This window comes from Rattus norvegicus, chromosome 13 (genome assembly GCF_021556685.1).
Source record: "Rattus norvegicus strain SHRSP/BbbUtx chromosome 13, alternate assembly SHRSP_T2T, whole genome shotgun sequence".
Lineage (NCBI taxonomy): Eukaryota > Metazoa > Chordata > Mammalia > Rodentia > Muridae > Rattus > Rattus norvegicus.
In genome coordinates, this window is record NC_141546.1 from 77,010,402 (window position 1) to 77,028,124 (window position 17,723).

General features: G+C 43.2%; 1 protein-coding gene across 10 annotated transcripts in view; it reads right to left on the reverse strand.

The window, feature by feature from the left end:
- Positions 1-17,723, reverse strand: part of Dnm3 (dynamin 3) — a 485,732-nt gene that overhangs the window by 86,475 nt on the left and 381,534 nt on the right. For 9 of the 10 annotated variants that reach the window (XR_015635077.1, XR_015635076.1, XR_015635075.1 and 6 more), the window contains 1 exon segment: positions 12,157-12,268. Coding sequence is in view for 7 of the 10 variants with exons in the window: in XM_087579968.1 (XP_087436094.1) it covers positions 12,157-12,268 (112 nt within the window). In the remaining 3 variants the exon portion in view is untranslated. 10 annotated transcript variants of the gene reach the window in all.

Sequence of the window (17,723 nt, forward strand, 5' to 3'; positions counted from 1 at the left end):
CAGTTATATCAGAGGATAAATTTATGAAGTGACACATTTTTTAGTACCAGCCATCTATGTCAATTTACTCCATAATAACACATTCCATCAAATTAAACTGCGAAATATTTCCCACATTTGTTTTACATTCTATACATATGGCTTATGAATAGCAATTTTGATGAATTCCAGCTGCTTTGGATATGCAGGCCAACCCTTATATAACAGATCCCTTTCAATTCTTATTGTATCCACTGAGGCCCATTTCAAGTGGGCCACCTGGTAGGATAAACGACCGTTACATGACGGAAAAGCAGCACAAAACAAGAAACCCCAAAACAACAATTAAAAGAAAATCAGCCTGCCTACAAGGCTACTTTCCCCAACTATATTATACTTATACTTCTAAGTAAATGGGAAGTAGCATGAAGCTTTTGGGAAAGTTACATGAAAATTATTTAACCAAACTAGCAACCCCAGTGAAGCAGCAATTTCTCACTTATCTATTGTAGCAAGAACATTAAAACAACTTGGGCCGTCCATGTGTGTTGCCGGTCATACGGCCGGCTCAGTCTCCCCTCAACCTCCCCACAGGCTGCCACTTCCACACAGCTGGAACTCATTAAGGATACAGGAGCCAAGTCAAATGGTGACCCCACCCTCCTCCTCCATTTTAAGGCCCCTTCAAAGCCAGTGCACGAATCTAGTTCAGTTTTGCCAACAAAGCGTGCCACACTGCCCTTTAAGGCTCCAGTTTGAGGTTTTTATAACTGTGCGAGCTTTGGTTTGGGGTCAACTCTTCGGCTGCACTGAGATCTATCAGTCTGGCAAAGCCTTTGGTGACAAATCCTCACCATTCCTTTGCTCTTGGAGTTGGTCTTTTTCTTTTGAGCGACCCCTTTGACATGTCCCATAACCACCTCTGAAAACGTAACTTATTTCCCTCCCAAAAGGCCAAAGCAGAGCAGCCTCAGTGGCCATGTAGTGGCCAGTAGAGGGTGGCCATCCCAACATGCAGAGAATCACGCTTGTCAAGAGGCATGCAGGAGTAGGGGCTGGGAGACAGGAGAGACAAAGAGCTGCAACGGGGCAGAGGACTTACTTTGTTGCTCCCCTGTGCGTGCAGCCACAAGGAAGGAAAAAAAGAGAGAAATATGTTAAATACAAATTGATTTCAAAATTATGAGGTTTTTCTTGCTATGTCAGAATCCAAGTGAATAACTGAACCTTTTGATAACTTCGTGTACATCCAGAGCTCATGCCTAAGTCGGAAAATCCATGTAGGTAGGGAGAGTGAAGTTGTGGTTTTGCAACAGAATGGCGATATTCCCCCCTTCCTTTCTACTCAGAATACTTGGGGTATGGGATCCAAGCCAGAAAGAATTGGTTTGAATTGGTAATAAGTGAACTGCCAGCATAAAAGGCAGAGAAGTTAGTTTGCTGGCATGGCTTTCCTGACAGCCCCTCCTCCAACATGCCAAGTACTGGAAAATTTCATCAGCCATTACTTTTTTTTTTTAAAACAAGCACTGCATCCTTGCTTTCAAAGAAGGTGGAATTAAAATTTTTTTGTTTGCTTTTTTTTTTTTTTTTTTTTTTTTGTTAAAGAAGCAAGTACGAAGGCACGGAGTGGGTGGTTTGGGGCAACGGAGGAAGCAGACCGAGTTACAGTCTCCATTTGAGCCTTTCTTTTCTTTGGTAAGTTATGAGTTTCTGTCTTGGGTTGGCATGGGAAGTCAAGACTGTAGAGTGGGGCTTCGGCCAAAATAAACAGTCCTGCACACTCAGTAACACGGATCTGGAAAGGCTAGTCACAAAAAAAGTAGACATTTCTAAACGCAATACTGTGTATGGAGACGGGGCGGCCAGTGGCAAGTGGCAGCCAATGACTCTGTTGCAAACCGAAGCTGGGAGAGTATGATTTACATCAAACAATTTAACTCACATATGGCCTAAAAAAAATAAAACAGTGATTCATTGCTTCTAGAGAAGCCTGAGTCCTTGCAAGGTCAGCTCCTGTGGGGCAGACGTGATGGGATGTGAGCCCAGGATGGATCTGAGCTTCTCCTCACAGGGGTGCAGAAGAAATGTCTCACTGAGATGTGAGGTTTGCAGAGAACTGTGAGAGAAGTGTGTGCATCCGAGGGAAAGCCCGGAGATGGGACTGGGCCAGCCTAGAGACCTGCCATTAACATGTAGGTTGAGGATATGAGGGGAAAACACAAGGAAACGTTCTGAGAGAGTGGGAAGGTGATGATCCTGGGTTTCCCTGACTTCCATGTCAGCCGCTGACCTTAAGAAAACCATCTCTTCTAGGGACCATTGTAGCAATTGTATTTAACGAGGAAAATATAAAGGCATTGATAAAATCCTATAGAGAGGTTTCTTAAGCACTGTGGGCTGCCACAGTACAACTGTTCGCACACCAGCTTATCAGATGCATAAATAACAACACAAGAATGAATGGAGGAAAAAAAATAAAACAAAACTCCCAAAGGAATTCTTCAGAAAGAGGATGCCAACTGTTCGGTAAGGCAGGAAAGAGCCCACTGGGAATTTTACTGTGGGTAAAAGACCATTTTCACGAACAATGGGATCCCGGTTCTCCTAAGAAGAACAATATTGCTGGAAATACCTCAGACAGATGGAGTTTATTGCATTCCACAGCAGAGCAGCTTTTGATCTAGCAAATCGGTTTCGGGAGTTCAACCAAGTATTTCTCTACGCTCGGGAGTGACTAGCTTCCCCGCTCAGTGCACATGGCTCATGTATGGCAACCATGATGTCACTGTGTAGGATGCCCTGATCCTTAAATAAAAGACACAATGGAAGCAGAGAACGTGGTGTGGCCTGGCCAGTGGCTGTTTGAGTCATTTCCAGTCATCTATTTGGTGACAGCCATGGATGGCAGTTCTGAGTGGAGGATAATTTTTTTTTTTTATTAACTTGAGTATTTCTTATATACATTTCGAGTGTTATTCCCTTTCCCGGTATGTTGTATCTTCATTTTCATTAAATTCTAAAAAGTTTTTAATTTCTTTCTTTATTTCTTCCTTGACCAGGTTATCATTGAGTAGAGCATTGTTCAATTTCCACGTATATGTGGGCATTCTTCCCTTATTGTTATTGAAGACCAGTTTTAGGCCGTGGTGGTCCGATAGCACGCATGGGATTATTTCTATCTTTCTGTACCTGTTGAGGCCCGTTTTTTGACCAATTATATGGTCAATTTTGGAGAAAGTACCATGAGGAGCTGAGAAGAAGGTATATCCTTTTGCTTTAGGATAGAATGTTCTATAAATATCCGTTAAGTCCATTTGGCTCATGACTTCTCTTAGTCTGTCGACATCACTGTTTAATTTCTGTTTCCATGATCTGTCCATTGATGAGAGTGGGGTGTTGAAATCTCCCACTATTATTGTGTGAGGTGTAATGTGTGTTTTGAGCTTTAGTAAGGTTTCTTTTACATATGTAGGTGCCCTTGTATTTGGGGCATAGATATTTAGGATTGAGAGTTCATCTTGGTGGATTTTTCCTTTGATGAATATCAAGTGTCCTTCCTTATCTTTTTTGATGACTTTTAGTTGGAAATTGATTTTATTTGATATTAGAATGGCTACTCCAGCTTGCTTCTTCTGACCATTTGCTTGGAAAGTTGTTTTCCAGCCTTTCACTCTGAGGTAGTGTCTGTCTTTGTCTCTGAGGTGTGTTTCCTGTAGGCAGCAGAATGCAGGGTCCTCGTTGCGTATCCAGTTTGTTAATCTATGTCTTTTTATTGGGGAGTTGAGGCCATTGATATTGAGAGATATTAAGGAATAGTGATTATTGTTTCCCTTTATATTCATATTTGGATGTGAGGTTATGTTTGTGTGCTTTCATTCTCTTTGTTTTGTTGCCAAGACGATTAGTTTCTTGCTTCTTCTAGGGTATAGCTTGCCTCCTTATGTTGGGCTTTACCATTTATTATCCTTTGTAGTGCTGGATTTGTAGAAAGATATTGTGTAAATTTGGTTTTGTCATGGAATATCTTGGTTTCTCCATCAATGTTAATTGAGAGTTTTGCTGGATACAGTAACCTGGGCTGGCATTTGTGTTCTCTTAGGGTCTGTATGACATCAGTCCAGGATCTTCTGGCCTTCATAGTTTCTGGCGAGAAGTCTGGTGTGATTCTGATAGGTCTCCCTTTATATGTTACTTGACCTTTTTCCTTTACTGCTTTTAATATTCTTTCTTTATTTTGTGCGTTTGGTGTTTTGACAATTATGTGACGGGAGGTGTTTCTTTTCTGGTCCAATCTATTTGGAGTTCTGTAGGCTTCTTGTATGTCTATGGGTATCTCTTTTTTTAGGTTAGGGAAGTTTTCTTCTATGATTTTGTTGAAGATATTTACTGGTCCTTTGAGCTGGGAGTCTTCACTCTCTTCTATACCTATTATCCTTAGGTTTGATCTTCTCATTGAGTCCTGGATTTCCTGTATGTTTTGGACCAGTAGCTTTTTCCGCTTTACATTATCTTTGACAGTTGAGTCAATGATTTCTATGGAATCTTCTGCTCCTGAGATTCTCTCTTCCATCTCTTGTATTCTGTTGGTGAAGCTTGTATCTACAGCTCCTTGTCTCTTCTTTTGGTTTTCTATATCCAGGGTTGTTTCCATGTGTTCTTTCTTGATTGCTTCTATTTCCATTTTTAATTCCTTCAACTGTTTGATTGTGTTTTCCTGGAATTCTTTCAGGGATTTTTGCGATTCCTCTCTGTAGGCTTCTACTTGTTTATTAATGTTTTCCTGTGTTTCCCTAAGTGTGTTCATGTCTTTCTTGAAGTCCTCCAGCATCATGATCAAATATGATTTTGAAACTAGATCTTGCTTTTCTGGTGTGTTTGGATATTCCATGTTTGTTTTGGTGGGAGAATTGGGCTCCGATGATGGCATGTAGTCTTGGTTTCTGTTGCTTGGGTTCCTGCGCTTGCCTCTCGCCATCAGATTATCTCTAGTGTTACTTTGTTCTGCTATTTCTGACAGTGGCTAGACTGTCCTATAAGCCTGTGTGTCAGGAGTGCTGTAGACCTGTTTTCCTCTCTTTCAGTCAGTTATGGGGACAGAGTGTTCTGCTTTCGGGCGTGTAGTTTTTCCTCTCTACAGGTCTTCAGCTGTTCCTGTGGGCCTGTGTCTTGAGTTCACCAGGCAGCTTTCTTGCAGCAGAAAATTTGGTCTTACCTGTGGTCCCGAGGCTCAAGTTCGCTCGTGGGGTGCTGCCCAGGGGCTCTCTGCAGGGGCAGCAACCAGGAAGACCTGTGCCGCCCCTTCCGGGAGCTTCAGTGCACCAGGGTTCCAGATGGTCTTTGGCTTTTTCCTCTGGCGTCCGAGATGTGTGTGCAGGGAGCAGTCTCTTCTGGTTTCCCAGGCTTGTCTTCCTCTCTGAAGGTTTAGCTCTCCCTCCCACGGGATTTGGGTGCAGAGAACTGTTTATCCGGTCTGTTTCTTTCAGGTTCCGGTGGTGTCTCAGGCCGGTGTCCTGCCGCTCCTGGGCCCTCCCCTACGGGAGCCCAGAGGCCTTATACAGTTTCCTCTTGGGCCAGGGATGTGGGCAGGGGTGAGCAGTGTTGGTGGTCTCTTCCGCTCTGCAGCCTCAGGAGTGCCCACCTGACCAGGCGGTTGGGTCTCTCTCTCACCAGGTCTGGGAGCAGAGAGCTGCCAGGATAATGTTTTATAATGCTCTCCACTACTCTTGTTGACAGTAGCTTATGTCTAAATCCTTGAAAGTGTTTTTCCATGGAAGGATAACTAAGACCTTTGGAATTGGACACACAGCTGCTCAAAGTAGTGCTTGTAGTGGGGTGTCAGACCCTCCCACTCCTACACAGGCTGTTGGCTACAAGGTTCTCCCTGTATCTCTCAGTTTCTACCTGCTACAGGGCCCTCCTGACTGGCATACATCACCCCCTACTCTATCTCCCCCACCCCACCCTTCCTTATATAATCCATTTATTTTGGTGACCTGGTCTTTTCGTCAACTCTCTTGGCCAGTCTCTTGGCCCAGGCTACTCTCCCCTCTCCTCTCATCACATAGTCCAGCTCACTCTGGTCACATCTACTCTGGACTCTCCCTTCCTCTGAATCTCTCTCTTTTTTTATCCTTTTTATAAACTTTCTTCTCATCATACCAAGGTGCTGTCACAGCCTCTCCTTTGGTTATTTCTTGTTTTCATTCAATTGTATTTGTAAATGTTTGTAAAAGTCCATGGCCATTCCTCTGTTTCCCACTTGGGGAAACACAGAGACCCTTTCTTTTAACTTTTTTTTTTTTGACATAAAGGAAAAGTCACTGTAGAGTCCTCTAAAAATAGCATTTTCTAAGGTACCAATGGGACCTGGGTAGAACACAATTTCATCCCAGGTTGGTTATAGCTGCGGCATCCTGAGTTCACAGGAAAAGCTGGGTGTCAGAGCTGTTTTCTTTTCTACCATTAGGTTAAGCTTCTGAAGAAGAAGTTCACACTGGTTCATACTGGAGGAGGAAGATGTAACAGAAACCCCCTGTATAGAAGTGTGTGTGTGTGTGTGTGTGTGTGTGTGTGTGTGTGTGTGTGGTATATGTGTGTGTATTTTTGCAGTGAACAGAAACCTCTTAAAATGCTCTGAGGTTTCTTAACTGACTTCTCACCAAATCATTCCCAGGGCATGCTTGGATCTCACATTGCCTTTTTCCATGGCTGGAGGGCCAGCTTCTAAAGGCAGGCATGAGACTTCTGGGTTGCCTCACAGACCGTGGGCCAAGTCCTGTCCTCCATTTTCAACCTTGAAGTTTGGCCTACCCCACAGGCACTCTTAGGATTCCCTCTAAACAACTAGGCTTCCTAGACAACAGATAAGAAATTTCTCTCTGGCACAGTCAGATCCGACTAATAGTTTCCAAAGAATATTTAACCATACAGTTGAGAATTGCAGCTCTGGATGTACATTCAGGATGCCAAAGAATAAGTCACCAGTCGAAGGCAAGGAGCTTGTGGTGATACACTTCTCTCCGAGGACAGTGCTAATCAAGCTTAGAAAGGAGAGATGACTGGAGGGTCATACACAAGGACACAGCAGTGCCAGGATTTAAACAAGAATGGATTTGCTCCCATGTCAGCCCTATTCCACTGCATACTTCATGGGTCAGAGAGTTTGAATTTAGAATTCCTTAATGTCATATTGAAAACCCACGATTGGCGCCCAAAAGTCCTGTTTATCATACCTGCCCCTCAGATCTCAGATTCACACTTATTTGTAATCAAAGTTAGAAGGGATATTTATACATGTGTGTTGGTAGATAAGTCTTTTGAAAGTTTTAATAGGTCGTGAGCGTTGGTGCACGAGCATAACTTACATCGTATTCTGAACAGTTAACTAGAGATCCCACTAAAACCATCTCTATTTTGAAATTGTGCAAAGCCCTGAGTAGCAGCATGCAGTTTCATAGTGGTGATAAGTTCAATTCAATAGCCAAAGGAAGAATTACAAGAAACAGGGGCAGCGAAGAATGCTCTGTTGGCAAAATACTTGTCATGTTTGCATGATGACGTAGGCTCAGGTGCCCAGCACCCATGTAAAAGCTTGGTGTGAGGGTACCAGGGTATGCTGGTACAGGGGTGTGGTGGACAGGTGTGAGTTGGTACAGGGGTGTGATTCCCATGATAGAGAAGTGGACACAGGAGGATACCTGTGAGTGACTGAGCCAGCTGGTTCAGATGTGTTGGTAAGTTCTGAAGAAGAAAAGATGGTTATGAAAAGGGAAGGAATGAAAAAAGGATGGGTTTTCAAAAAGAAAACCCCCAAGAGACACCATTCAGGGACAAGAAACAGGGTCACGGAACACTTAGATGCGAGGGACAGAAAATAATCTATTATATAGAAGCGACAGAAAATACAGTGCTGAGGTTATTTCAAATGTACTTGAAAAAGTTTTGTAGATGAACATTTCATTTAGATTGAGTGATAGGTGCTTATCTAAATGATATCAAATTTACACAGTTCTTTAAAAATGATGGAAATAGAAAAATATGTTTTCCAGGCTGGGGAGCTGGACGACTGAGTCATAAATGCCTGCCTCACAACCGTGAGGGTCTGCGTTCAGAACCCAAGGAAACAAGCAGGGCTGGTATCACTCGTGCCTGTGACCTAGCAAGACAAGATGGAAGGCAGAGACAAACGGATCTCTGGCGGCTCACGGCCAGCTAGCTTGGTCGAACTGGTGAATTTCCAGGCCAATAGTGACTCTGTCATAGACAGGGAGGGAGGCATCCCCATGTTGTCCCTGACCTACACACACACTATGTACATACATGTTCACCATGGACACACATATGCTCACGAGTGTACATATCTAGCCAGCCACATCTCTGCCCTCCACAGCTTAGAAACAAGGACCTCCTCCAAGTCAAATAGAGATGCCTCCATGGGAAGCAGAACTGTTTCTCTAGTAGGGGATCAACTGACGGATTTGTTAGGGACCCAATGATTGCTGACATAAAAGCAAAACACACGGTGCCTAAGTCCGAAAATTTTGCTTAAATGATATCGGTCTTTAGGTTAATCTGATTCTCTGATGTCATGGAGAACTACCTAGAACCACCATTTCTTGATGTAACTGAGAGTGTTCACAAAATGAAATTTGAAGCTAAACAGCCACATTGATGGATCTCAACAGTTGGCGGCCATTAGACATTGAACACCAGGCAATTGAAGAGGACCCGAGGGACCACACAGCGTGCAGAAAACAGCAATGCCATCCCTGAAGAATGCCGAGAGAAGTTACAGTTGGAGCACACTGCTGACTTTAGTTTCCGGTTTTGTTTTTTGATCCACTGTAAAGATCTATCTGTCTCCATCTCCTATGGGATGGTCACAAGTGTACACTGGTAAGCACATGAAAATTCCATGCAAAAATGAACTGTGTAGCGCAACTCTAAGGTGAAAGATTAGGAAAACGTTTCTTAGATTGTTTTCTTGTTGTATGGCTATGGTTAAGCCCATGAAAATAACAGATTTTTAAAAGAAGTTCATGGGGGGGGGGGAATAAATAACTTTTCTTTTCCATGATTGTTTTTTCTCTCACAAACGTGTATTGCACGATTTAAGTATATAATTATTTCACTTAAAAGGGGTATAATTTACAAGGTCATAATATACAACATATTTCGATGTAAGGAAAATATACACGAAGGCACACCAACATTCATACATTGGATAAACCACCAGTGTAATAAGCCATATCCAGAAAATAGAAAAAACAACAAAAATATTACAATTTCATGAGGCTATAACATTTATAGTGTGTGTGTGTGTGTGTGTGTGTGTGTGTGTGTGTGTTTGTTATGTGTGGGTTCCTGTATGTTTGTGTAGGTCAGAGGTTGATGTCAAGTGCCTTCTCTGGTTGGTTTTAGCCTTATCTTTTGAGACAGGGTATCTCACTGAACTGGAAACTTGCCAATTTGGCTACACTGGCTAGCCAGAAATCCCCCGGGATCCTGCCATGCCCAGTTCCCTAACAGTGAAATTACAGGTGCAAAACACCAAGCGTGGCTTTTATGTGGATTCTGGAGATTTTAATTCAGGTCCACATGCTTGTACAACACGTGCTCTGCTAGACAGTCTTCCCAGGCCCTCATACAATGTTTTAGCCTTTGTTAGCTGCTAAAGAAAGCAGATTATAATGGAAATGATAATGATCGTAATGATCATTTTTATACATGACAATAAGAATGCTCGAATGTGCCTGTCTCATTTTGTGTTTTCTATGCACCATCTCACTGTGCTTTACTGAGCACACTCTAGAGGACTACAACCACCTTCGTTTTAGAAACGAAACTTGGGGAAGATAAATAGGCCAAGTACTCCCCCAAACCCAAAGTTTATGGGTGTCTGAAATGTACACAAAGGTGGTTTGACATTTAGTGCCCATGCTTGAGAAGTACACGCCCTGCTTCCCGTCACACCCAGCCACATGAGACTCTTACAGGTATGGCATTATTGTCATATGCTGTGTCATTATCAAGACTGGTATTCTCTCGTGGCTTCTCATCTTACTAAGAGTGACATCCAAGCTGTTCACCACTACTTTAGGGCTCTATCATCTGGTCCCTGAGCCTCTTGTAAGCCAGGGGCTACTGTGTGCTTTCCTTAGAGTGCCCCAGGCAATGCACCCACCTTGCTGCTTCCCTGTGACATTGTGGTTGGCTTGACATTTGTTCTGCCTCTGCCAAGAATTCTCTCCACAGCACTTACTCTCTCCTCTTCCCCAAGGAGTCTGCGTAAAGAAGCCTCACTCTTTTCTAAAGCAGAGCTCCTCTCTCTTACTGGCTTCTCTTTGAACTTGATTGTCCCCAGCCCTGTCTTCAATTGTAACATTGTGGAGACAGGATCTCACTAAGTTTCCCAGATTGTCCTTGAACTTGTCCAGTAGCCCAGGGCAGAATATAGATTTGTTATTTTCTGGCTTCAGCCTCACAAATAGCTAGAGGTGCAGGGTAGCTCACTTCAAACAGAACTTATCACCCACTTAAACGATGCTGTACAATTATGGCCACATATGCACCCGTACAATGGCTTTATGGCTCAATTGTCATCCTGATGCTTAGAATGGTGAAAGTCATGGGCTTGGAACCTTTGGTGCATCTAATTAAAAAAAAAGAATTAAGCATAAATGCACTTTAATACAAAATATTTATGCAAGTAAACATACAATTAGTGTGTGTGGAAGTATAATGATTTGCAATCTAGATAAGCATCAGTCAGAATTTTGAAGAGTGTTGATATAAAAATCTTGAGGGAAGGATCTGCCTGTGGGAATCTGTGTGTGTACACACAAAAAGGACTGGACAAAAGAAAATGACACATTCCTGGGTACCTTGTTGACAAGAAATTGTCAGATTTAATTTCCCCTTTAAGGGCACAGAGCTTGTTTGAAAGATTCATTGCTTTAGGTACTAGCTAGAGAGGTGTAGAATTGAGGGGAGGGGTGTCTAAGTTTGAGCTAAAGTAGAAGTGGGATACAGTTTCGTACAAATCTTGATTCTGCCCCTGGAACTTCATTGTGACCCTGTGGGTGTGAAGATCCCCACATGCTGAGTGTTCCAACTGTCCCTCACTGCATCCATATGTCAGACTTTGTCTTGGGGAGACTTGTGCCCTACTTGGAGCATAGGAGAAATCCCACTGTGCATGATCAGCCCTAGAAACAGAGAGCCAAGTAGAACTGTGAAGGTCATGTTATAACAAATCCTCAGGGACCGATCAACCTTAGCAGGTTAGGTCCGAGAAGAGACATGGATCTTGGCAAGATTTAGAGAGCAACATGTGTGTAGGGAGGGCAGGAGGGAGAAAGAAATGGAGACAGAGAGAGGGAGTGATCTGGGGACAAGAGAGGGAGAGACAGAGATACACAGACAGAGACAGATAGAAACAAGAGAGACAGACACAGGGAGAGAAAGACAGACAGAGAAAGACAAAGAGCATGTGAAGGCTGGCTGGCACACTATGTTGGTTGGTGTGAGCAAAGACAATGGAGGGACTTCTGAAGTCTAATTTCAAAGGCGCCTGTACAATATTCCATTTTGTGACGAGCATGAAGACAAGGTCTGTTTATTAACTTGGAGGAGAGAAGTGTCTCCCAGACACTTGAAGTATATTAATAAAGATAAGTGGGAGAGCTGTGTACTTTTTCTGTTCTTCACACTCATAGTGACATTATCCAGAGTTTGAATCAGACATAACTATGGAGACAAGCAATACTGACACAGTAAAAGAAGCTTTCAGGGAAACGGAGTATTCTCTAAAATGTAAATATAAATATAAAAGGATTTTATGGTAATTGCTAGCATACTCATACTACATCAGCCATGGGATAATGTATAGAGGACATCAACTTTTTAAATAAAATGACAATATTTCTCTTGGTCTAAGAGCACATATGTTGACGAAGAATGAGATAGTTTTCTTTAACAAGTATATACTCATTAGCTGTTGAAGTCTGATCGAGAAAAAAGCATAAAAATATCAAAATATAGAGGATAATGAAGCATCTTTAAAAGGGACAAATTGAATAAAAGAGAATTCTTGCTTCGCTGACATACAGAAATGATGCATTTTCAACATTGTGTGCAGTGATTTCTTTCAGATAAGAGTGATAGCCAACTTACAAAAGACTTGTCTGGATAGACGCCAGCTCTGAGCAGAGACGCCTTCCAGCTGTCCACATCCTCCTGGGAATCACAGGCCAGCTCCAGGGAACGATAGTCTTTGTAGACATTCCTAGAGTTTAAAAAAAAAGAAAAAAAACCAAATGTGCATTTAGCTAAGAGCTAAATTCGAAACGATCTCAGATGACTGCAGACACAGATGACAATTCGGAAGGGTCGGTCTCTGAAAAACCACTAGATCCAAGTCCAAAGGACTCCCTGTATTTTAAATAACAAGTGAGCTCTGCTGTGTACTTCTCACGGGATTCTTCTTAAATAAATCACACAGGGATGATCTCTCAGTTAGTTACAGGACTGAGATTTAAAACTAAAGAGCCCGTAGGAAGAGAACACCAATTTTTGAAATAAAAATGAAATCTTTGTCTTGGTCCAAGGGGAAGGAGCTCAGCGGTAGGACACTTACCCAGCATTAGAGAGACCTGTGTTCAATTCCTAGGTTCACAAAAACACACAGGAGATGCTGGTATGTGTGCCGGTGGGCAACTGTGCTCTGGAGAAAGGGCTTCGTCCAGTAATTAGGTAATTTTCATAAGCTCTCTGAAAAACTAAACTGACTAACTAGCTTAGGAAACTTGGAAAAGTACAGTAATGATCCTATAAATCTAAAAAACCAAACAGTCCCTGCAACTTGCTGGAATCAGAGGACAGATGCTCCTCAGGGTGTGGAAAGAATGCATGGTCACTTGTGGTGACAGGCAAGGTGCCTCTTGCCGATTTATAACTAGGACAATGCTGGAGTTTTCTATTTCCTTCTGGATAATAAAACTACTCAAAGATAGCATGCAGTAAATTCCAATCTGTGACATCTTGGAACTAGACAAAAGACCAAAAATAACGACAACCATCCCGGTTCCACTACCTATGGGCCATCTTGTTTCTTATCATTCTCTATTCCAAACATTTTCGATGCAGCTGAAACTCATTCTTACTCCTTTCCTTTCTACACCCTCTGTCTTAGTCCCATGGCGGCGCTGGGTCTCCTGCTGCACTTGGGCCGCACTTTCACTTTCACCAGAAATCTCTTCTGGGCTCTCTTCGCAGTGCCAAGCCTCCACTCTCTGCATGACCCTTTCAATCCAGGGCCTCAGCAGCTTCCAAGGCTGTTCCTTCGCCATCGCCTTGGCCTCTCCCCGTGTCAAGCCTCAGCTACTCTCTAAGACTCATTCAAACCTTCAAACCAGTATCACCTGAGAGACTAATGCTACAGAGTTCAGCTGTCAGCACAAGGTACAATCTTGGCTGCCTCCCCAACACAGCCTCTATGTGCTGACCCCTGAGGAAAACAGCTCCAGAAGATTTCCACTCAGTGATGCTGGTCTCTTTTTATCACTACTAATTTCTCAGCTCCAGATAAGCAACACTAACTGTCCCCAGTAAAGCAACTCTTGTTAATAGCTGGTTCTCAACCCCAGCTGACCAGAACCACATATTCTTAATTTAAATATCAAATGGCCCCAATGGAGACTTTGCCTTCTCCCTCTAAAGCTTCCTGAGCCAGACCTCTAACCTTTGCATTACTTTTAGCATCACCTGCTAACCTTCCAGGCCAGGTTTGAACAACAGCTATCCAGGCCTTGATAACTCAATGGGTTTTCTTTCTTTCTTTTTTAAATTGGATATTTTTTATTTACATTTCAAATGTTATTCCCTTTCCCAGTTTCCCAGTTATAAATAAGCCCCCTATCCCATCCCTCTCCCCCCTTCTATAAGGGTCTTCCCCCTCCCCAACCCCCACCCCTTCTTCCTGCCTCCCCACCTTGACACTCAATGGCTTTTCTAGCCCAAAGTTCCAAAGTCCTTCCACAAATTCTCCCCAAAACAACACCATCAGGTCTGCCACAGCAACACCCAGACAGTCCTGTTACCAACGTCTGTCGTAGGATTTCTATCAGTGTGACAAAACACCAGGACAAAAAGCAACTTGGGGAGCAAGGGGTTTGTTTCGCTTACGCTGCAGGTAACAGTTCGCCATTGAAAGCAGTTAGGTCAGGATCTCAAGCAGGGCAGGAACCAGACAGAGGCTGATGTAGAGGCCATGACTGTCTAGTGGCTTTCTCCCTACAGCCCGCTCAGCCTACTTTCTTATAGACTCTAGGACTCAGTTCAGGCATGGCGCCCCCCACAATGGTCTCAGCCCTCCCCCATCAATCGCTCATTAAGACAATTCCCTACAGGCTTACTCACAGTCCAATCTCATGTAGGCAATGACTCAACTCAGGTTCCTCAAATGACTCTAACGTGCATCAAATCGAGGCAAAGTAGCCAGTACATGTTTTGTTAAGTTAACGTTCCTCTTCTTCACTTACTGTCACATACACCATTGACATGGCATAACCTCTTTATTGTGCCTTGTACTGTGATGGGATTACGATGACATGGCACTCACCAATGGAATGTTTCATGTTTGATTAACCTTCTAGGGTAATGAAATCATTTCATTTTTGCTTTTGCCAACATGATGATATGCTGCCCATGACTGTCACAATTACTGTTGTTGCTCTTTTTATTTCTTTCTGAAGGATTCCTATAGTTATATAATCAAAACTCATGATTATTTGATGGACACTTAGTGATATTATGTCATGCTTTCAGAAAAAAATAATTCAATTCCAATGGATATCAGCACTATTTTCTTTTTTCTTTTCTGCTTACTCTCGGTTGATTGGTTTTCATCTGGGCTTAACACCCCCCATTCCCACCGATCCCAGAAGGCGTTCATGTTTGTATCTTCTGTCTGGAGCTTCCCTAGTATCACACTTCCTGTTGGCTTCTACACTTGAGTACCTCAAAGAAACATTATTTTGAACAACTCAACTGTTGATTTTCAGTTTGGCTTTTTTTTTTTCTACTGTTCCCATTTGCAGCCATGGCACAACCCAGATATGATGCAGATATTTTTGATATCTTCACACCACGCTTCCCTTTTACCACTCAGGAGTACCTTCCTTTGAGATGGGTCACCACCATGTCATTGGCCCCCTCATTGGCCTCCTCATTGGTCTTTCAACATCACACTGCCCTCTGCATTCATTCTATGTACTCAGCCGTATAGCTTTCTGAGAATTGCTTCAGCTGTTTTACTGCAATGGCTCTCTGCACTTAGGAATAAAGACTGCAGGAGTTGGCTTAGGGCTTTGTTGCTATAAAGAGATGCCACCACAACCACAGCAACTCTAATAAAGGAAAGCATTTAACAGGGGCTGCTTACAGTTAAGAGTTCATTGTCATCATGGCGGGAAGCATGGTGGCACACAGGTAGATATGGTGCTGGAAAGGGATCCAAGAGCGCTTTATCTGGATCAGCAAGCAGTAGAAAGAACTACTGGGCCAGTGGGACTGACTTGAGCTTCTGAAATCTCAAAGCCCACCCCCACTTCCTCCAACAAAGTCACATCTACTCCAACAAAGCCACGCCTACTCCAACAAGGCCACAGCTCCTAATAGTGCCACTCCCTATGAGCCCATAGGGGCCATTTTCATTCAGACCACTATAGGTATTACGGTGGTTCACAAAGCCTTCTACCTGGGAGTTGCTTGCTCCCCGGAACCTCTGTTCTTCCTTCTCTAGCTATAATGCCTCTTTAGGCTCCTGGAAAGTGTCAGATGTGCTAGGCCTACAAACAGACCTGCACAGACTGCTTTCTGCCCAGCTCTCTTTGCACAGCAGTTGCCCTTTATTGGGGTCTCTGCTCAGGCCCTGTGTACACAGGCATCAGTTCCCTGACATCCCTACCAAGTCAGCTCCTTTGTCATGCATTTTCATGTCCTACTCAACTTCCTTTCCTTCCTACTTCTTATCGAAGTTCTGATTTCAGAACTATGTTTTCTCTCCTCCATCCTCTATCCTTCCCTTCCACCCTGCTTCCCTCCCCTCCGGAATCTTTCCTAACATTGTCTTTTTTATTTATTCTGATGAACATCTGTTTTTCCATTCATCCGATATACATCATGAAGACGGTGAGTGCATCATGTTTGCGCTCCTCATTATATTCCCCAGAGGATTTTGAAAAGATCGTGACTTAATTTTATTTGCTTTTCTCTCCACTCTTCACTCAAGTGAACTCTATCATTCCAACATCAGGATTGGTGCCTGTGCAGTAGATCTGTATGTGAGTGAGAGAGTTTGCTTCCTCTGGGCTGGACAAGAGCTTTGTGTCTACAGCAGTGCTCCAGGACAAGCACAGAGCAGACCTTCAGCAGTACTGTCCCTGATGATGGCAGAACTGATCAGTGTGCCTGATCCTCTGCCTCTAAGGACCCGGGCTTTGGGAGCAAGATTTTTCTACTCAAATGCAGAAGAAAGACACATCTTCCACCCTGTGTCTCCATAGATAGATGGCACACAGACTATTTCTCATCCATGGCGAACGAGATGTTGCCTCTGCCTTTCCATGCTCATGGGAACAGTTTGCTCAAAGCACCCATATCTGAAACATCTGCCACAATGAACAAATGAAAACAGAAGCACAAAAGACCTGACAGAGAAAGAAAGAAGGAAGGGAGGGAGGGAGGAAGGAAGGAAGGAAGGAAGGCAGGCAGGCAGGCAGGCAGGCAGGCACCAGAAGGAAGATGCTTCCTGCTTTTTGGGAAAGCAGAAAACAGAAGAATAACAAGGACATGATAAGGTACATGGACAGACTTCCTAAAATTGTGATAGAGACGGCTTAAATGTTGCATAGATACTGAAAGAAGGATAGATCTCTTTCAAGATTAGAATTTGCAGTTTTGAAGATCCAGTGATGGAAACCAACTAAAAGTCCTTCAGCTGATGTGTGGATAGTGAAAATTTAGTTTATATATACACAGTGGAGTACAATTCAAAGAATAACTAGACATGAAATTCGTGAGGCAACCAGAACATATTATACTGAGGTTAGAGCAGAAAGCCAAGCACTGCACTTTCTCTTGTGGATCCTACCTTTTTAGATGTCAGTATATCACTTGGGGTAACTGGAGATTCCAAGAAAGTAAAAGGGACCATGGGGTGGAGATGGGGAGCGCTAGAGATGGGAATAGAAGGAAGGGTGGGTACAGGTGCCTTGAAGGGGGAAATGGGGAGGATGGGAGGAAGACTTACCTGGGATATAGGAGAGGGAGAGCAACATAGATGGAGAAAAGGAGACATGGGATACATAACAATAAGGATGTTTGAAAATATTTTCCCATTACACACAAAATATTTACAAAAATGAATTAACATTTAAGCCACAATACATATTCAAAGCTAGGCTTGATAGACTTGAAAAATCACATTCTTAGCTCCCAAACAAATGAAGGTAAGAAGAAGAGGGAAAAGAGAAGAAAGAAGAAGGAGTTTCTAAAGAGAAGAGTACAAACCAGGCATGATGTATGCACCTTTAATCCCAGCACCCAGGAGGCAAAGCCAAGTGGATCTCTGAGTCTGAGGCCAGCCTGGTCTACAAAGTGAGTTCCAAGACAGCTGCACATTGAAATCCTGTCTCAAAGACTGAAGGGATGAAAAAGCAAATGAAGCATATAATCGTGGA